Source organism: Oncorhynchus kisutch, linkage group LG23, assembly GCF_002021735.2.
Source record: "Oncorhynchus kisutch isolate 150728-3 linkage group LG23, Okis_V2, whole genome shotgun sequence".
NCBI lineage: Eukaryota > Metazoa > Chordata > Actinopteri > Salmoniformes > Salmonidae > Oncorhynchus > Oncorhynchus kisutch.
In genome coordinates, this window is record NC_034196.2 from 27,433,962 (window position 1) to 27,456,178 (window position 22,217).

At 42.4% G+C, this 22,217-nt stretch overlaps 1 protein-coding gene across 1 annotated transcript in view; it reads left to right on the forward strand.

Moving 5' to 3' along the window:
- Positions 1-609: 609 nt before the first annotated feature.
- Positions 610-22,217, forward strand: part of jmy (junction mediating and regulatory protein, p53 cofactor) — a 60,483-nt gene continuing 38,875 nt past the window's right edge. The window contains exon 1 of the mRNA XM_020457817.2: positions 610-2,198. Within this exon, the coding sequence (XP_020313406.1) occupies positions 1,299-2,198 (900 nt within the window). The 5' untranslated portion in view covers positions 610-1,298. The remainder of the gene's footprint in view (positions 2,199-22,217) is intronic.

The window sequence follows — 22,217 nt, forward strand, 5'->3', positions numbered from 1 at the left end:
ATGTGTGTTTTGTCTGGTATTTTTATTTTTAATCCCAGCCCCTGTCCCTGCAGGAGGCCTTTTGCCTTTTGACAGGCCGTCATTGTAAATAAGAATGTGCTCTTAACTGACTTTCCTAGTTAAATAAAGAACAAAATAAAGAAAAAAGAAAAGTGGAAAGTGGAAACGTCTGCCATTTAATTAAACACCTCCCAAATAAACAAAACAGATGTTCAATGGTGAGTCCTCAAAACATCAAATGAGAGTAACCTAACCATTCAGTTGATTCTGTCACTGGCAACAAATGGTCTGAAGTCAATGAAATATGTATCTTTTGATTTGATTATTTAACAAATTGTCACCACCATGCTTGTTGCTATGACGCTATTATGTCATGGTGCCTTTATTATTATGTTATGTATTAGTTCAATGCAGGCCTATATGCTACATTGACAGAGTGAAAATTGCCAGGGCAAGTACTAGTTGTGTTGTGCATGATTTATAACACATGAATAAAGGTTTATATTAAAAGTGATTTGATTAAAATAAATAGGGATTTGTAGGCTACATTTGACATGTTTTGTTGTTAATTTCTGCGTCACCACGTCCACTGCGTGTCCCACGTGCAGATGTTTAGGTCCTCGTGCAGAACCACGTCACAACACTTCGCAGTTGGAAGAAAAACGTTTGAAAGAGGTAAAGATGCGACATCAAAACAACAATTTGTCGGATGGAACAGAGGGACATCTCGTGGATAATATCCACCGGTTGTCTTTGGACTATTAACAATCTAGAAACAGTAAAGACAGTATTTCCGAACATTTCAGAAAGGTGGTTTGTTCAGAAAATCCCCCCCGGGTTTTGACAGCACAGCAGCTCTCAACCGTTTCACGGCTTGTAAACAGATCCTCACACGTGACGATGGGAACCGCGGCTGTGCATTGTCTGTAGTCGCACAAAGGGAGCCATCCAGCGCATGTAGCATGCTGGTGAGCGAGGCAGGTGGAGAGATGACTAGCCTGCCAATTTACGATAATAAGTCGACTCTTACGCTTTTCGTGTCTGTTTTGTTCTTATGGATGTAGGCAAGCTTTTTACGGAAATATTTCCTTTACTTGATGTCTGATTTGAGGAAAATCTGCGCAACGTTCAGAGGGTAATCAACTCAAAGCTTGTACACAAAGCTAGCCACGGCTGGTTTTCTGTAATCTTTTTGGTTAACGTAGCTAGCTAGCTAGCCTTTTTAGCTTCAACGGCGAACTGTAAAAAGGGGTATTTGTGTGTGAGCTCACTAGCTCCGTTTTTACTGGCTGGATGAGATGTCATTCATGATGGAGGATTCTGTAGAATCGGACTGGGTGGCCGTTCGACCAAATGTTTTCGACGAAAAGGAAAGACACAAATTCATTTTCATCGTCGCTTGGAACGAGATCGAGGGAAAGTTCGCCATAACCTGCCACAATAGAACAGTACAGAAACGGACAGCGTTTCGGGATTCGCTATTGGAAACTGTCGAATGCGACCTCGTATCCCCCGTCACCGTCAAACTAGCCCCCGAGGCAGACAAACACAAAACTCCAATAAAAAGTCCTACCAAAAGGAAAGATGACATCTCCACATTGGTTAAAGTTAGATGTAACGTCAGCCCGAAAGAAATAAAAACGACAAAGAGCCCCATTCGAGAGAGAACTGCGACGGTGGGTTCCTCGTCAAGGCCAGCCGAGAGTGTTATCAAAACACTGGGGTCGTGGGACATCGTGTCCTGCAAGGTGACCGACATTGAGGTCCTGGAACCAGCGGATGTCCCTAGTTTGCCTCGCTCCCCGGATGATGGCGACGGAGAGGAGTCGGACAGCAGCCGAGAGGGCTACAGCTGGGCCGGGCTATTCTCCTTCCAGGACGTCCGGGCAGCCCACGTTCAACTCTGCGCGGTCAACTCGGACCTGGAGCCCTGTCTGCCCCCCTTCCCCGAGGAGCCGGTCGGCATGTGGACGGTGCTTTTCGGGGCCCCGGAGGTGTCCCAACGGGAAACGGATGCCCTGTGTTACCAACTCCAGGTGTACCTGGGCCATGCTCTAGACACCTGTGGCTGGAAGATCCTTGCCCAGGTGCTTTTTACGGAGAGTGATGACTCAGAAGAGTACTATGAGAGTTTGAGTGAGCTGAGACAGAAGGGTTATGAGGATGCTCTCCAGAGGGCCAAGAAACGTCTCCAAGAGGTAAATTAAACTTCACTCCTGTCTCTCAGCACCCATGTTTTATTGGGGAATAGCTAAACGTTGTGAACAACCAGTCTCCAGACAAAAAGAACAAGTGTAGCTACATTAATCCTCAACTGTTCTGCATGACTAACACTAGAAAATTGCTGCCATAAATGTTGAATAACACAAGAGAATTGATTTCATGCCATCATATTATCATCATCAATCTGGTCTCACAATGAAGAGTTGTTAGTGTTTCACATGAAGGAGAATGCCTGGAGAAATTCCTGACACTCTTTACTGTGTTTACAATTGTGTTAAGCTGGCATTACTGTACATTACTGTATACACACACACACTGTGTCCATGGGCTGATGAGATCCAAAATGCATGTCAGGGTCACCCAACCACTTGGTCGTCTCTCCCCCTCTCTCTCAATTCAAAGGGTTTTATTGGCATGGGGAACATTCATTGCCAAAGCAAGTGAAATGGATAATGATCAAAAGTGAAATAAACATCTGTTGCTCTAAACTCCACAGTCCCAGGCCTGTAATATGATCCTGCCCTGACAATCCAGTTGGCTTGCTAGGTGGAGTGGAGTCCATGGTTATAGTTGGATAATGGGGTATGGGTCCACCACACTTGAGTCATGCAGTTCAGCAAACATGGTTTGAATGTTATCATTTGAATGGCTACTATGATGACAAGAAAGGACAATCAACATTCTAGTATCAAAGACCAGTGCCTATGGGGGTGGATGGTAAAGCTCCTCCTTTAGGGCAGCTCCTACTATCAATCACCCTGTTATAATCATCATCGTTATTGTAAGTGCTAGGGCACGCTTTATATAAAAACTATCCGCTCCTGCTTCTCTCTCTTATCTCTCCATCCCCATGTCTGTCTTCACAATCTCTCTGTCATAGTGTGTGTGTTTTGAGTCAGAGACCACAGAACATCTGATCAGGCTAGGACAGGGCAGGACTAACCGGTGCAAATAAGACTCAGTTGTTACTCACAATCAGGCTATTGCTTGGCGTTACAGAAGGGTGTTTCACTCATTATGAGGACTAGATTGTTATTGGGTAGGCTAATGTTAATTATGTTATGACAAATGTATAAACATTTGGCTGAACGTGGACTGATTTGTACTGTGTGAAGAGTACACTGTCCTTTTGTTTTTATGGAAAAACTTGGGTAAGAATGATGGCAGGATGTTGATGGCAATGGAGGTTATTAGGTTATTACTGAAAAGATTGTGTATTCCCTATTGCAATGATGACCTGGTTTGACTCCGTAAGGTGTTACTTCCTCATGTCTGGACTGAGAGAGAGACAGAACACTGTTTTCATATTGTAGGTAAATGAAGCTCATAAAACAACTAGGGCAATGCCTCATCTAGTGTGTGTGGAGGTGCCTGAAAGTGACTTCACATTAGAGGTCGACTGATTAGGATTTTTCAATACCGATATAAATTATTGGAGGACCAAAAAAAGCTGATACCGATTAATCGACCGATTTAAAAAAAATAAAATGTATATATTTGTAATAATGTGTCACGGCTGGCTGAAGGACTGGACCAAGGTGCAGCATGGTAAGCGTACATTTTCTCTTTATTAAAAAATGACGCCGACAAAACGAAGAACAAAAACCAAACCGTGAAGCTTTGGGCTATGTGCCCTGAACAAAGACAAAGTTAACTTCCCACAAAACAGGTGGGGGAAAAGGGTACCTAAGTATGGTTCTCAATCAGTGACAACGATAGACAGCTGCCTCTGATTGAGAACCACACCCGGCCAAACACATAGAAATAGAAATTCATAGAACATAGACTGCCCACCCAAATCACACCCTGACCAAACCAAAATAGACACATAAAACGCTCTCTACGGTCAGGGCGTGACATAATGACAATTACAACAATACTGAATGAACAATGAACACTTTTATATTAACTTAATATAATACATAAATAAAATCAATTTAATCTCAAATAAATAATGAAACATGCTCAATTTGGTTTAAATAATGCAAAAAAACAGTGTTGGAGAAGAAAGTAAAAGTGCAATATGTGCCATGTAAAAAGCTAACTTTTAAGTTCCTTGCTCAGAACATGAGAACATATGAAAGCTGGTGGTTCAATATTCCCAGTTAAGAAATTTTAGGTTGTAGTTATTATAGCAATTATGACGTGTCAACTATTTCTCTCTATATCATTTGTATTTCATATACCTTTGACTATTGGATGTTCTAATAGGCACTTTAGTATTGCCAGCCTAATCTCAGGAGTTGATAGGCTTGAAGTCATAAACAGTGCTGTGAGCAAGCATTGCTAAGAGCTGCTGGAAAACGCAGTAAAGTTTGCATGAATGCTTACGAGCCTGCTGCCGCTCAGTCAGACTGCTCTATCAAATCGTAGACTTAATTATAAAATAATTAACACAGAAATTCGAGCCATTAATATGGTCAAATTCAGAAACTATCATTTCAAAAACAAAATGTTTATTCTTTCAGTGAAATACGGAACCGTTTCGTATTTTATCGAACGTGCGGCAACCCTAAGTCTAAATATTACTGTTACATTGCACAACCTTCAATGTTATGTAAAATTATGTAAAATTCTGGCATATTAGTTTGCAACGAGCCAGGCGGCCCAAACTGTTGCATATACCCTGACTCTGCGTGTAATGAACGCAAAAGAAGTGACACAATTTCCCTAGTTAATATTGCCTGCTAACATGAATTTATTTTAACTAAATATGCAGGTTTAAAAGTATATACTTCTGTGTATTGATTTTAAGAAAGGCATTGATGTTAATGGTTAGGTACATTCGTGCAACAATTGTGCTTTTTTCGCGAATGCGCTTTTGTTAAATCCTCCCCCATTTGGAGAAGTAGGCTGTGATTCGATAAAAAATGTACAGGCACCGCATTGAATATATGCAACGCAGGACATGCTAGTTAACCTCTCTAGGGTACGTGGGTAACGTCCCACCTCGTCAACAGCCAGTGAAACTGCAGGGCACCATATTCAAAACAACAGAAATTCCATAATTAAAATTCCTCAAACATGCATGTATTACACCATTTTAAAGATACACTTGTTGTAAATCCAGCCACAGTTTCCGATTTCAAAAAGGCTTTATGACGAAAGCACACCAACTATTATGTTAGGTGAGTGCCTATTATTCACAGAATAACACAGCCATTTTTCCAGCCAAAGAGAGGATTCACAAAAAGCAGAAATATAGATAAAATGAATCACTAACCTTTGATGATCTTCATCAGATGACACTCATAGGACTTCATGTTACACAATACATGTATGTTTTGTTCGGTGAAGTTCATATTTATATAAAAAAATCTTTACATTGGCGCGTTGTGGTCAGAAATGCATTGTCTCAAACAAACATCCGGTGAAAGTGCAGAGAGCCACATAAAATGACAGAAATACTCATCATAAACATTGATAAACTATACAAGTGTTTTCATGGAAATATAGATAAACTTCTCCTTATTGCAACCGCTGTGTCAGATTTCAAAAACGCTTTACGGCGAAAGCACACTTTATGATTATGTTAGCTAGCCATAGAAACGCATACAGCCATTTTCCAACCAAGGAGTGTCACAAAAGTCAGAAATAGCATTAAAATGAATCACATACCTTTGATGATCTTCATCTGGTGGCACTCCCAGGTCTCCATGTTAGACAATAAATGTTTGTTTTGTTCGACAATGTCCCTCTTTATGAGCAAAAACCTCCTTTTTGTTTGCACGTTTTGTCCAGTAACCCGAATGCAGAAGTCACTAATTCCAGGACGAAAAGTTTTTAAAAAGTACAATAAAAGTTAGTAGAAACATGCCAAATGATGTTTAAAATCAATCCTCCGGATGTTTTTGTCATAAATAATAAATAATATTTCAACCGGACAAAAGCTTCGTCAATAGGAAAGGAGAAACAAAAAAGGCGAGTTCACGATCAGGGCGCATGGCTGATGAATGGAAATTTCCATTGGTCACTCATTGAAAGTGCTGTATCTCCCTCATTTTTCAGAGTAAAAGCCTGAAACAATGCCTAAATACTGGTCACATGTAGAGGAAGCCACAGAGCTCGTGAACTGGGTCCTAAGTCTTTGTATGGTGGATAGGCTTTCAATGGAAAAACAGGCTTTCAAAATAATAGTACTTCCTGGTTGGATTTTCCTCGGGTTTTCACCTGCCATATTCGTTCTGTTATACTCACAGACATTATTGTAACAGTTTTGGAAACTTTAGAGTGTTTTCTATCCAAATCTACTAATTATATGCATATCCTATCTTCTGGGACTGAGTAGTAGACAGTTTAATTTGGGCATGCTTTTCATTAAAAATTCCAAATGCTGCCCCCTACCCTAGTGAAGTTAACCTAGAAATATCATCAACCATGTGTAGTTAACTAGTAGTGAAGATTGATTGTTTTTTATAAGATAAGTTTAATGCTAGCTAGCAACTTACCGTGGCTCCTTGCTGCACTCGCGTAACAGGTGGTCAGGTGGAATACAATGTAATCGGCAATAATCAGCGTCCAAAAAATGGCGATTACCGATTTGTTATGAAAACTTGAAATCGGCCCTAATGCCAATTTCCCCCTCCCCCCTCCACTAATTGGTCTTTTGACCATTCAGATCAGCTCTTTTGCCAGTAATTGGGCAAAAGATCAGAATTGGGCTTCCTGTGTAAACGCAGCCTTCTGCATGTTTTGGTTTCGGCTGGCGCCTATCCAAACTTGGGTAGGGAACGGAACGAGTGTACTCCCTTTAAAGCAAGAAAAAAGCTGCAATAGTACCGAATATCTTGAGATGCTGTAGCCAGTATACACTTCCTCAAAATAGTCAAAAGTAATCAAAGAGAACTCAAGAAAGTGGTTCGTGACCTAAAAGAATGCACCAAAAAGATAATATGCATTAGAAATATCTTGTGTTTTGTAACTGCAGATCTAAAATGCTTTTTATTGTACTTTCCGCTAATTTTGTGCTTTATATGCACTTCTTCACTCGAGATGAGAATTCACATATTGGGCATTCTATCAGCACACAGTGCTCTGACTGATGTGTAGCTACTTTTCTGTGGTGCTTTTCTCAGTGGAGCCCACTGTTGTCTGGTAAAATGCAAGATTAACTTCAAACAAAACATTAGGAAATATCCTGTCCACTTTCTTTCTATGATCAACGTTACAAATATGATGGCCTTGCATAGTTTCTGCCCACTTTCCTTCTATGATAAACATTGCAAATTTGATGGCCTTGCATAGTTTCTGGCCAAAATACCTTGCTTTTTCATTGTAAGCTGATTTGCTTGTGTGGCTGCTAGCCAAATAGCGTTGCACTTAAGCTACAGTATTTTCTGCCAAATGTGTTGCGCTAATGTATTTTCTGTGAAGGAAAACTTTAGTTCCAAGCCCCTGATCACACTATTGAAGCAAAAAAACACTGTTGACTTTCAACATTTTGAATGGTTTAAAATGTAGATTTGTTTGATGTTCTGTAACATTACACATATTGGTACCAAACCGTTTGGTACAGGGACCTCCTTTCGGTCTACACTGTGAACCCAAATGAATACATATTTAAGAAATGTAAACGCTATGCATTTCAAACTATCCTTTTGAGTCGCAGCCGGGAACTGTCCCACTGGGCACACATTGGTTGAATCAATGTTGTTTTGACGTCATTTCCAACGTGGAATAGACGTTGAATTGACGTCTGTGCCCAGTGAGGTACGATGGCGAGAATTTTAAGCCAGAATTGGAGGATCCTCCATAGTGTAGATCTCCAGTTTGTGAACATTTTGGCTTCAGAGTAGATCACAATGGCGATGGACAGAGAGTTGTGGATAAAATGTTGACAGTATGTTGCCACTGCTCAACAATAATGGCCTATGCAGCTCCCAACACCTCAAACATGTTTGACACATTTACGCTGACAGTATTCCTAGCACCGGAGCAAGGCGGAAATGCAAAGAAACAACAGCACAACATCGTCTCCCCTCTGTATTCAAGCAGCCCTTCACAGCTGGTTGTAATAGAGAGAAGAAATGGTATGCTGCTGACAAAGACAGTACAGTATGCTTTTCATGAGAGTGGTGCTTAGCTTGTTGTTGTCGCCCAATCACAAGTCATCAAAGGGGTCCTACAGTCATAGAGCCTCTGTGTGGCAAAGAAAGAAAGAGAGATTATTCAATCAATGAAGGACTGGCCCCGACATTTTTTAATTTATCTTGGTCGACCAAGAGTGACCATTTTAAATGTTAAAATATGTATTTTTCCATATATAGACAAACCCTATGTGTTTTAATAAAATCAACTATATCTAGGCTACTGAGCTTGTCTGATGCCTTAAGCACACTGTGATGTAAATAATTAGACACGCAAATTACTGAAGGGAGCCAGAGATCAAGGTAACCTAGCCAGAAAAAAAAACCTGTTCCCGATCCCCCTCCTCCAGCTGCTGCTGGCCTTTGCAGATTCTGCCGTTATCCTCCTGAAGTTGCCGGTAATAGGCTACACCAGGGGTCGGCAACCTTTTCTATTTGAAGTGGCACTCAGTCTTACCATTACTACGGATTTCCGTGCTAGTTATGACTTTCATATGCACATTTTCGTGGAATCGTTTTATTCAATTTATAATAAAGTCTTTGTACCTCAATCATTATCATAAGTTTAATAAAAATTCAAATGGCCAACTATGTAAAAAATAATCTACATAAAGCCAACAAATAAAAACATTGCAGCCTGCAGGTTGAAAATATTCTGATTTTAAAAATAAATATCCTATAAATCACATTGGCCTGTCTGCAAGAAACATTGTATCAACTATCAACTTGGTCTGGCCTGAAGCTGGCACTAGCAAACTTGTAACATTGTAGAAAATATTCTTGGCCTTCAGAGTTTCCTGTGCCAGTGAGCTCCTGACAGACACAGCTGTAGGCTATTTGCTCAAGGGATAAGAAGTAATCAGGTAGGCCGATTTTATGACGTTTCCACTGGATCAGAGCATTACATTTTTTTCCTCCTTTCACACAAGTGGTTATCGAAAGAGAACTGGAAATCTTTTTCAAATAGGCTACGTTGAGGAACTATTGTCATTCTCAATGGATGTAAAAACAGACTTAGTTTACTTGCTGTTTGAGGTGAATAAGAAATTACTTTGAGAAGCTCCACAGTGGTGGTGAGTTAAGACAATCAGAAAAACTATCAGATCCCCATATGGGAACATTTATAGGCCTATATTTTTGTGCCGGTTGCCTAGGCCTACTTCTATGCGTAATCGGGGGCGCACCCTTAATCAACATTGACAGGAGAGCTTCAAACAAAAGACAATTCATAAATTGGCAACTTGTAAATGGAATGAAATACACCAAAACGTGTTCCTCAGAAATGTAGCCTAGGTTGTGTGGTCCGCAAACAACGTGTCCACTCCGACAATGAGAACGGTAAAAGACTGTAATAATATATTGAATGCATTAACAGAAATTACCGTAACTAAACAAACAATGTAGATAAACAATTATTGGATTTAACGGTAAATGTGATACTGGTGTGCCATCCCGCGGCCTCCACAATGGATTAGTCTACTCAGACCAGACAGGTGTGAATCCGACAGGTGTCTCGTGCTATAAAAAAATGAAAATATATTTGTGACTGCTCGACAAAAAAAATATTTGTTGACCAGTCGACTAAATGGGGTCAGCCCTAAGACACAATGTGGGGTCGCCTGATTTTAAAATGGGGTCGCCTGATTTGAAAATGCGGTCGCGAGAGAAACTCAGAAAACATAAACATTTTGCTTGGCTAATTGAACCGTGGCTACATCAGTAACCTCCAATATCCGGTAGATGTCATTGTAATTAACAGTGGTTTCTGAATGCCTTTATGGACCAGCACCTGCGGTTTCTGGGAAGGGGCCTTTGCAGGGTCCCCCACACAATGTACACATTTATGATGGCAATGTTGAGCACCCCCAAAACACATATTTCCACAATTTTCTGCCTATGCGTCCAACATTGTAATAGCTCCTCAGTTGGTCAAGATGGTCAACCCTGCCCATTTTCTTGTTGTAATCCATTACAAGCTCTGGAACAGATATACGTTCCAACCACTTTAACTTCTTATGGGTAGGTGGGACGCTAGCTGGCCAACATCCGGTGAAATTGCAGAGCGCCAAATTCAAAATACATGAATAGTCAAATTAAACATTTATAAAAATACAATTGTTATACATCGGTTTAAAGATTAACTTCTTGTTAATCCAGCCACTGTGTCAGATTTCAAAAGGGCTTTACGGCGAAAGCATACCATGCGATTATCTGAGGACAGTGCCCCGCTTACAAAAGCATGCAAACATTTTACAACCAAAAAGTCAGAAATAGCGATAAGATTAATCACTTACCTTTGATGATCTTCATACGGTTGCAGTCACAAGAGTCCCAGGTAAACAATAAATGTTTGTTTTGTTCGATAAAGTCCCTCTTTATGTCACAAAAACTCTGTTTTGTTGGCGCGTTTTGTTCAGTAATCCACTGGCTCAAAGGTGGTCATGACATGCAGAAGAATACATCCTAATTGTACCTGTAAAGTTCGTTGAAACATGTCAAATTATCTTCATAATTAATCCTCAGGTTGTCTATTGTCTAAATAATTGATAATATTTTAACTGGACAATAGCGTCTTCAATAGAAAAGGAAAAACAACAAACGGCACTCAATCGGTCACGCAAAACAGCTCTGGTTCATTCTACAGTCCACTTAGAAAATGGTCTCGTTTTGTCTAATTTTTCAGAATACAAGCCTGAAACAATGTCTAAAGACGGTTGACATATAGTGGAAGCCATAGGAATTGAAATCTTGGTCCTATCCCAATACATACTGTATAGGCATTCAATTGAAAAGTTCCCACATCAAAAATATCCCACTTCCTGGATGGATTTTCCTCAGGTTTTTGCCTGCCATATCAGTTCTGTTATACTCACAGACATTTATTTGAACAGTTTTGGAAACTTTAGAGTGTTTTCTATTCAATACTACCATGCATATGCATATCCTAGCTTCTGGGCCTAAGTAACAGGCAGTTTACATTGGGCACCTCATTCATCCAAAATTCTAAATACTGCCCCCTACCCAGAGAGGTTAAAGACAACTCCAAAACTCCTGCTACTGTCACCTTCGTCCCAGGCTGACTGGCACAAGGGTGAATGGTGAGACTTTGGGCAGACATACTCCATGGAAACATAGGCTTCCCTCTCGGGTGTGCTATCCCTCTTCTCCTCCCTCTGCTTCTTTCTCTCCCTCTGCTTTATCGTCTCCCTCTGCTTCCTCCACTCCCCCCTCCTCTCTGTCTCCCTCCTCCTCTCCCTGTTCCCCTTCCTGATCCTTTTCACTCTCCTCTTCCTCTCTCCCTCTACTCTCCTCTTGCTCCATTCCTCCTGCCTCGCTCCACATCTCTATCACTCCAGTCATCTCTAACTCCTCTTCCTCCCTGCCTTTTGCTGCTAAGCCCTGATTCTCCACATCACTTCCCTCACTTTCCCTGACCTAGAGGAACAGAGTAACAGAGGGAGAGGAGAGGAGCAACAAATAGGATACCATTGTAGTCAGGAACATAATCTCTCTCTCCCTCTCACACGGTCTCTTTCTTTCTCTCAACCTTAGACTCTCTTCCTATTACAGGTGATTACCTCTTAGGGTTTCCCATAATCAATTGTGTGATACAGTTACACGCCTCCCATTCCACACTTTCCCACCCTCTCCCGCTCTCCCTTTGCCTCAATCAACTCTCAGCTAGAGATTTCGCCAATGTTAGCTGATTAGTTACGAAGATGGGACAGTTTCCAAATTTAATTGCATCGGTAGAAACAGGACAAAACAAGCAACTTGTTAGCTGGCTATGTAATTAAATATCCAACTCAATATCATATGAGCGCCACTGCATAGGCATCTACCTTAACACAACAGCTAAGCTGTCAAATAATAGGAAAACAAGGCAAATTATAGCCTATGAATATCTGCACCTAGCAAACCTGACAAACCATAACCTAAGCAGACAAACACAAATTACTCTACTCTTTTTGGTGGCTAGTTCGCTGGGTGTCTGTATGGATAGCTAGTGAAAGTGACAGCTGAGGTTGACGATTCATGAGCACAGCCCGAATTGGGCCGTTTCCATCTTTTAATTACATCAGTAGAAACCAGACAAAATACAGCTAAACACTGCAACTATTTCCATGAGACCGAGAGCAATCATTTGAGCTCCACCGCTGATGTGCTTGCCTGTACCAACTAAGTGATCATGACAGGACGTGCTAATCTGACCCAAAGTTTCACAGCAAACATTGACAACACCAAGCATATATCTACTGTTTACATATTTCACTCACCTTGACATCACCGCTTTTCATTGTGCAAGTATGTGTTCGAATCCTTATCACCAACCAACATAAATGCAGCCTCTTTCACAGTGAAAAGTCGTGCCTACTTCAGCGCCGTCATTTTGGGTAATGAAGTGAAAAAAAGAGACAAATGACAGCGTGACCTTTTTCTGGTTGACAACAACAGTCACACGAATATGACAACCGGTTGTTTGCAAGTCAATTTTGTGATTATTAACACTGATATTATTGTTAGAAAAACAAGGCAGTTCGCTGCCGCTATAGTAATTTAATGAAAGGCCGTTCGCGGCCGCTATAGTAATTTAATGAAAGGCTGTTCGATGCCGCTATAGTAATTTAATGAAAGGCCGTTCGCGGCCGCTATAGTAATTTAATGAAAGGCTGTTCGCTGTCGCTATAGTAATTTAATGAAAGGCTGTTCGCTACCGCTATAGTAATTTAATGAAAGGCTGTTCGCTACCGCTATAGTAATTTAATGAAAGGCTGTTCGATGCCGCTATAGTAATTTAATGAAAGGCTGTTCGCTGCCGCTATAGTAATTTAATGAAAGGCTGTTCGCTGCCGCTATAGTAATTTAATGAAAAGCTGTTCGATGCCGCTATAGTAATTTAATGAAAGGCTGTTCGCTGCCGCTATAGTAATTTAATGAAAGGCTGTTCGATGCCGCTATAGTAATTTAATGAAAGGCTGTTCGCTGCCGCTATAGTAATGTAATGAAAGGCTGTTCGCTATTGCTATAGTAATTTAATGAAAGGCTGTTCCCTATTGCTATAGTAATTTAATGAAAGGCTGTTCGCTGCCGCTATAGTAATTTAATGAAAGGCTGTTCCCTATTGCTATAGTAATTTAATGAAAGGCCGTTCGCGGCCGCTATGGGTTCTAAAGAGTTTTAAGCTACAAAATGATTATGCCCGCATTGCTGAAAGATAACTCTCAGGAACACGTATCCCACAGGGCAAAAACTGGTTGAATCAACGTTGTTTCCACATAATTTCAACAACAAATTCAATGTGATTACTGCATCAACGTGGAAAACTGATTGGATTTGCAAATAGACATCAATGTAAGGGATTTTCAATATTATTTTTCACCCAACTAGACGTTGAACTGACGTCGGTGCCCAGTGGGATGTGTCTTCTGTTTCCCACTACAATGCTCACAAGCTGCACAGGACTCAATAGAAATAGTAGACGACCTGACAGTAAATCAGACTGGGGGAAAAAGAACAATCAATAGTTATTTTCTACACAGAATATCATACAAAATTATTGCCTGATGATCTTCTGAACATCCCAATACCTTTCTGATGCATTTCAGTTACTTCCAACCATACTTCCTTCAGATTGAATACTGTCAGGCTAATTTGAAAGAGAATGTCATAGCCCCAATAAAAAAATGAAACATTAGCCTTTGATTACATAACTTTATTTTTTTACATGGTTGGGCCACAAACAAATGTTGGTATCAAAATGGGGTTGCGGGCCAAAAGGTTTAGGAACTCCTGCAGTACACACACCACAAGGCCTCTCCTCTGACACGTGGCTCTCCCTCATGCTTTATCAGTTCTGGTTAATCAAGTCACTTACAAATGGACTTTTAATCTGGATCGAACCGGGTCTGGATCCGACAAGGTCTGTACGGAACTGTTCTAGTTGTCCTCGGGTCCATTCGGAACAGGTTTCTATCTAAAAAAAATATTTATGCATATCGGTACTGGTGGGAAAGCCCCAGGTCCATTTTGGAACGGGTCCTACTTTTTGGACACGTGAAGAGCTCCTACTTTTTGTCAAAACAGACAATGCCAGGAACATTGTGAATTTTGTCACAGAAGCTGGACTTGGGCCACAAATGGGGGGCTTTTTAGTTATGTGTCTTTTGTAAAATAAACTAATATGAGCTACAGTAATTGTTGGAATTTCATTTTCCCTCTGTACCAAAACTGAACAGTGACCCAAAAACCACAATACGTACCAAACCCACGTGAACCGTTACACCCCTACCTAATACTAATTCACAACAGGCAAGCCAGACATCTCACAGAGTAGGACAGAGAGAACTCCTCTCTGAATACAGTGCAGTGAAAGGGAAGGAGGAGGAGACTTGAAGGGAGAAGAGGAGGCCATTATGTAGTGTGGGTTGGTGAAGGCCAGGGACAGAGAGGGAGAGCAGCAACTCAATGGACACACAATGGTTCCCTCTGACTGTTCAGTACAGTAGCCTGAGGTTGTGGGCGATGATGAGAATGTCACAGCGGATTGAGTGGAATGTTCAAATTCAGAAGCAGACCTCTGTCAGTCATTCTGTAGGTGATCATGTCAATGGGGGGAGACAGAGGGACAGGTTTTACAGGCCTCCGTGCTGATAGTGAGAAGATCATGGGAACAGCAGGGACACTAGTCAGAGAATTACTGGGTTAACGCACTCTGTCCTTATCACAACATCTGCCCTGCCTGTTTGTCTGTGTCTGCCTCCCTGCACTCTGATAACAATGGCAAATATTCAAAATGATTCAGTTGAGGGCTGCACTGTTTGAGAAGAGATAGCAGCAATGTCCCAAACATTTGTAGAATTGATTGGAATAGAGCAATAATCTTGTCTAAATAGCCTAAACAGAACCATCACAACATCAATATCATTTGTCAACAAGAACATCCAAAGTAGGCTACAACATGGAAAAGACAGTGAATAACACAAGGCATTTATAGTGTATTATTTTATTACCATGAAGGTTATTACTGGAGGTCATCTGTACCGGGAAGAAAAAAATAGGCTACTTTCTCAGGGATCCCCAGGTTGGAGTCATTAACTCGTTTTTCAACCACTCCACAAATTTCTTGTTAAACTATAGTTTTGGCATGTCGGTTAGGACATCAACTTTGTGCATGACACAAGTAATTTTTCCAACAATTGTTTGCAAAAAGAATATTTCACAAAAAATTCACAGTATCACAATTCCAGTGGGTCAGACGTTTACATACAGTAAGTTGACTGTGCCTTTAAAAAGCTTGGACATTTAAAACAAAAATGATGTCATGGCTTTAAAAGCTTCTGATAGGCTAATTGACATAATTTTTGTCAATTGTGTACCTGTGGATGTAATTCAATGCCTACCTTCAAACACCTCTTTGCTTGACATCACGGGGAAATCAAAAGAAATCAGCCAAAAAATGTGTAGACCTCCACAAGTCTGGTTCATCCTTGGGTGCAATTTCCAAACGCCTGAAGGTACCACGTTCATCTGTACAAACAATAGTATGCAAGTATAAACACCATGGGGACCACGTAGCCGTCATACCTCTCAGGAAGGAGACGCGTTCTATCTCCTAGAGATGAACGCACTTTGGTGCGAAAAGTGCAAATCAATCCCAGAACAACAGCAAAGGACCTTGTGAAGATGCTGGAGGAAACAGGTACAAACGTATCTATATCCACAGTAAAATGAGTCCTATATCGACATAACCTGAAAGGCCGCTCAGCAAGGAAGAAGCCACTGCTCCAAAACCGCGACAAAAAATCCAGACTATGGTTTGCAACTGCACATGGGGACAAAGATGGTACTTTTTGGAGAAATGTCCTCTGGTCTGATGAAACAAAAATAGAACTGTTGGCCATGATGTCCATCGTTATGTTTGGATGAAAAAGGGGGAGGCTTGCAAGCCAAAGAATACCATCCCAACCGTGCAGCACTTGTAACGGCGTTCTTCGTTTGTTGAAGGAGAGTCGGACCGAAATGGTTACTGGTTACTCATGTCTTTAATGAATGAAAAGTGACGATACATGAAATAACTATACAAAATACGAAAACAACAAACGGAACGTGAAACTTATTACAGCCTATCTGGTGAACACTACACAGAGACAGGAACAATCACCCACGAAAGACAAAGCGAAACTCAAGCTACCTAAATACGGTTCCCAATCAGAGGCAGCGAGAATCACCTGACAGCTGATTGAGAACCGCCTCAGGCAGCCAAGCCTATACAACACCCCTAATCAGCCGCGATCCCAAATACTACAAACCCCAATACGAAATACAACACGTAAACCCCTGTCACACCCTGGCCTGACCAAATATATAACGAAAACACAAAACACTAAGACCAAGGCGTGACAGAACCCCCCCCCCCCCCCCCCCAAGGAGCGGACTCCCGGACGCACCTCAAAACCAAAGGGAGGGTCCGGGTGGGCGTCTGTCATTGGTGGGGGCTCCGGCTCGGGACGTGGACCCCACTTCATTAATGTCCTCGTTCCTCCCCTTCGCGTCCTGGGATAATCCACCCTCGCCGCCGACCATGGCCTAATAGTCCTCACCCAGAACCCCACAGAACTGAGGAGCAGCTCGTGACTGAGGGGCATCTCGGGACTGAGGGGCATCTCGGGACTGAGGGGCATGTCGGGACTGAGGGGCAGCTCGGGACTGAGGGGCAGCTCGGGACTGAGGGGCAGCTCGGGACTGAGGGGCAGCTCGGGACTGAGGGGCAGCTCGGGACTGAGGGGCAGCTCGGGACTGAGGGGCAGCTCGGGACTGAGGGGCAGCCCGGAACAGAGGGGAAGCCCAGTACTGAGAGGAAGCCCAGTACTGAGAGGAAGCCCAGTACTGAGAGGAAGCCCAGGTAGGTAGTAGGCTCCGGTAGATCCTGGCTGGCTGGCGGATCTGGAAGATTCAAGTTGACTAGCAGATCTGGAAGATTCTGGTTGACTAGCAGATCTGGAAGATTCTGGTTGACTAGCAGATCTGGAAGATTCTGGTTGACAGGCTGATCTGGAAGAATCTGGTTGACTGGCAGATCTAGAAGATCATGGCTGACTGGCGGATCTAGTTGCTCCATGCAGGCTGACAGCTCCTTGCAGACTGGCAGCTCTTTGCAGACTGACAGCTCTGACTGCTCCATGCAGGCTGACAGCTCCTTGCAGACTGGCAGCTCCTTGCAGACTGGCAGCTCCTTACAGACTGGCAGCTCCTTGCAGACTGACAGCTCCTTGCAGACTGACAGCTCTGGCTGCTTCATGCAGACTGACACCTCCTTGCAGACTGGCAGCTCCTTGCAGACTGGCAGCTCCTTGCAGACTGACAGCTCCCTGCAGACTGGCAGCTCCTTGCAGACTGACAGCTCTGACTGCTCCATGCAGGCTGACAGCTCCTTGCAGACTGACAGCTCCTTGCAGACTGACAGCTCCTTGCAGACTGGCAGCTCCTTGCAGACTGACAGCTCTGGCTGCTTCATGCAGACTGACAGCTCTAACTGCTCCATGCAGGCTGACAGCACCCTGCAGACTGGCAGCTCAGACTGCTTCAAACAGGCAGGAGGCTCCGGCAGCGCTGTAGAGAAGAAAGGCTCTGATAGCACTGAACAGGCGGGAGACTCCGACAGCGCAGGAGGGAAGGAAGGCTCTGGCTGTGCTGAACAGGCGGGAGACTCCGACAGAGCAGGAGAGGCGAGGCGCACTGTAGGCCTGATGCGTGGTGCGGACACTGGTGAGACTGGAGCGAGGACACGCACAGGAAGCCTGGTGCGGGGAGCTGCTACCGGAGGACTGGTGTGTGGAGGTGGCACAGGATGTGCAAGGCTAGGGATGTGCACAGGAGGCCTGGTGCGTGAGGCTGGCACCAACTTCACCAGCCGACTAACACGCACCTCAGGACGAGTATGGAGCGCTAACTCAGGTGCCATCAAATCCCCGACACGATCCGTCGGACGAATATGATATCTATAGCACCAAGCTAGCAACTCCCTCATCACTCTCCACTCCACTTTCCCCATTAACTCCTTCACAGTCTCTGCTTCGCTCACCTCTAACACCGGCTCTGGTTCTGGTCTCCTCCTTGGCTCCTCACGATAAACAGGGAGAGTTGGCTCAGGTCTGACACCTGACTCATCCACTCTCCCTCTGAGCCCCCCCCCAATACATTTTTTGGGGTGACTTTCGGGTTTCGCTCTGCGCCGCCGTGTTTTCCTTTTCGACTCCATTCGCCTATAGCCTTCTTCGCACTGCTCCAGCGAATCCCATGCGGGCTCCTGCACTCTCTCTGGGTCGGCCGCCCACCTGTCGATTTTTCCCACGTCGTATACTCCATGCCATTGCTGTCCATAACGTCCTCCCATGTCCATTCCTCCTTTCGCTTTTCCTGCGGTCGCTGCCTGTAACCACGCCGCTCGGTCCGTGTGTGGTGGGTGATTCTGTAACGGCGTTCTTCGTTTGTTGAAGGAGAGTCGGACCGAAATGCAGCGTGGTGGTTACTCATGTCTTTAATGAATGAAAAGTGACGATACATGAAATAACTATACAAAATACGAAAACAACAAACGGAACGTGAAACTTATTACAGCCTATCTGGTGAACACTACACAGAGACAGGAACAATCACCCACGAAAGACAAAGCGAAACTCAAGCTACCTAAATACGGTTCCCAATCATAGGCAACGAGAATCACCTGACAGCTGATTGAGAACCGCCTCAGGCAGCCAAGCCTATACAACACCCCTAATCAGCCGCGATCCCAAATACTACAAACCCCAATACGAAATACAACACCCTGGCCTGACCAAATATATAACGAAAACACAAAACACTAAGACCAAGGCGTGACAGCACTAGGTGGCAGCATCATGTTGTGGGGGTGCTTTGCTGCAGGAGGGACTGGTGCACTTCACAAAATAGATGGCTTTGTGAGGAAGGAAAATTAAGCAATAGAGTCGATACTTCTAGAATTAATAGGGTTGTCATTTAGCTAGCTAGCTACTTAAGCTAATCACCCTATTTGAAGCAGTTTGGTTGCAAAATTAGCCTGGCCTCAATTTTTTTATTTTATTTTACCTTTATTTAACCAGGCAAGTCAGTTAAGAACACATTCTTATTTTCAATGAACTGCCTGTTCAGGGGCAGAAAGACAGATTTGTACCTTGTCAGCTCAGGGGTTTGAACTCACAACCTTCCGGTTACTAGTCCAACGCTCTAACCACTAGGGTACCCTGCCGCCCCATGTGGTTAGCTAAGCTAGCAGCTAAACTATAGTCAAATAAGGAGCATGTTGTCTGCGATGTCATGATTTTTGTGTGAAATGATACGTGGTGCCATAATATAAATAATAGCTTCGCTATAAATTCACATTTGTCGTTACCATTGTCACAAAAATGAACCAGCATATTGGGATTAGAAGAATGCATCGGGGGCAGCAGCAGAGAGGAGGAAACAGCCCTTGGCTTAGACTAATTGTCTAAGAAAATGGAGGTCTATAATCAATAGCCTAACTTTTAATGTGCCTGGCTTTATAAGTAATCCATATATATCTACAGAAATAAGACAGATGTTGCCTGTTTGAGTGTTAGTTTAACAGCCTTCGTGAGCACCATGCCTCATGCAACGGGAAAATGTTGGGTAAAGCAATTTCACCGATTGGGTGTTAATCTTCGCTATGCTGTATTAAAGACTTTACCATTGTTTTTGTTAGAACAGACTGCTATTACTAGTCATTTATTTAGTGTTTATACTGTTCCAAACAGGCAGGAAAATAATATTGTAATCGCTCCTATACTCTCCTTTTTCTTGATCTCTTTATTGTTATTACAATTATTATTATGATCATCATTATAATAAATAATGTCGTTATCATTAGTAGGCATTGTATAGCAGCCTTGTATAACCACCATTGAGCTGTAGGCCTAAGAACGCTGTTTGGTCTTAATACCGTAATTTACTGAGGCCTGTATTTCAATTTATAGGCTACTGTATCAATCATTCATTCATTCATGCCACCACACAGCATATGAGACATTCATGCTTTGAAATGCAATCAAGTATTTTAGTTTTAAAATTAAATAACAAAGGGAGCTTTGAATAATTAGCCTTAATAATAAATACACGCAACTGTTTTTAGTCTGCTGTAGTAAAGGCTTTGTCTTTTTTTATACAGAATCTCTCGTACACTTATTTTTATTTTTTATTTTATTTTTAATCCGTTATTTTACCAGGTAAGTTGACTGAGAACACATTCTCATTTGCAGCAACGACCTGGGGAATAGTTACAGGGGAGAGGAGGGGGATGAATGAGCCAATTGTTAACTGGGGATTATTAGGTGACCGTGATGGTTTGAGGGCCAGATTGGGAATTTAGCCAGGACACCGGGGTTAACACCCCTACTCTTACGATAGGTGCCATGGGATCTTTAATGACCTCAGAGAGTCAGGACACCCGTTTAACGTCCCATCCGAAAGACGGTACCCTACACAGGGCAGTGCCCTGGGGCATTGGGATATTTTTTAGACCAGAGGAAAGAGTGCCTCCTACTGGCCCTCCAACACCACTTCCAGCAGCATCTGGTCACCCATACAGGAACTGACCAGGACCAACCCTGCTTAGCTTCAGAAGCAAGCCAGCAGTGGTATGCAGGGTGGTATTATTGATTGAGTGTTTACACTTCTAAATGGTCAGAAATAATAATAATAATAATAATATTGTAATCTAACAGCTGTTTGGCACACATAATATTCATGCTAGACTTGCTCCTATACCCTCCCCTTTTCTTGAGGGAAATGTTTTCCACACATCTGACTTACCCTTTCCCTCCTGTCCTGAGCAACGAGTAAACATTCACCTGTTTCGAGTTTCTTTTTCACATCCTCTGCATTCATTTTCCTGTCGACATTACTGTGTTCGGAATTTGTTATAACCAATTTAGCGATTTGATTACGATAGGCTATAGGTTAGGCCCTATTGGTCACATGCATGCGATGCTTACCTGTTTCACGTAAAGAGAGCAAGAGTTGAGGGAATAGGGAATATTTTTCATAAACAAATTAGGGATTTCGGTAACAGAACTTTTCAGTCAGGAACAATTAAGAAACTAAATGGCTAAAATTATGTTGCAGCTTTATCACGGACAGCGCAATAAACACTTGCTGTGCTGTGGTGCCCTTTCGCTGCAGTCGGGAGGAGTGTAACCATCGGGTTCTTTCTTGAGTCATTTGGGTGTCTTAATTATTTAATCAAACAGTATGCTTAAAGCATCAGACAAGCTCAGTACATATGTAGTGCAAGTCAATATTAGGAAGGTGTTCTTAATGTTTGATAAACTCAGTGTATATACAGGCAGTTTGTGGGACTGGTAACAGATAAAGACTGACTGATGCTGTTGAAATGCAGTTCTTTAGGGGAAATGACCACACAGGATTTGTGTACATCTTGCCAGCCAAGGACAACAAGGTTTGGGTGGCTGCAGGTCAAGTTGTCCAGTCCCTGTGTCCTTTTTGGACAACGGAGAGGAGGTACCATTTCATAGAGCATGTGCTGGCAGATTGAATGGTGTGAAATTAATACAAAGCATGAGTTTGTAAAAAAAAGAAGTTGAATTGAGTTTTTGAATGTTTATTCTGTTACTCAGTAGGTGATTGGTAATAACATTTAATATTTTAAATAAAACAATTTAATGATCTAGAATGAAATGATTAAAACATTATACATTTAAAATGGAGTGCAGTGAGGTATGCAGCACTCTAATTCGCAATGAAAATAGACATTTTCAAAAAAAGATTTGTAAATTAATGTTTTAGCACATTTTGTGCATTTATGGTTGGTTAAGACGGGACCACTTTGATAGCCTATGCAATAACTATTCAAGA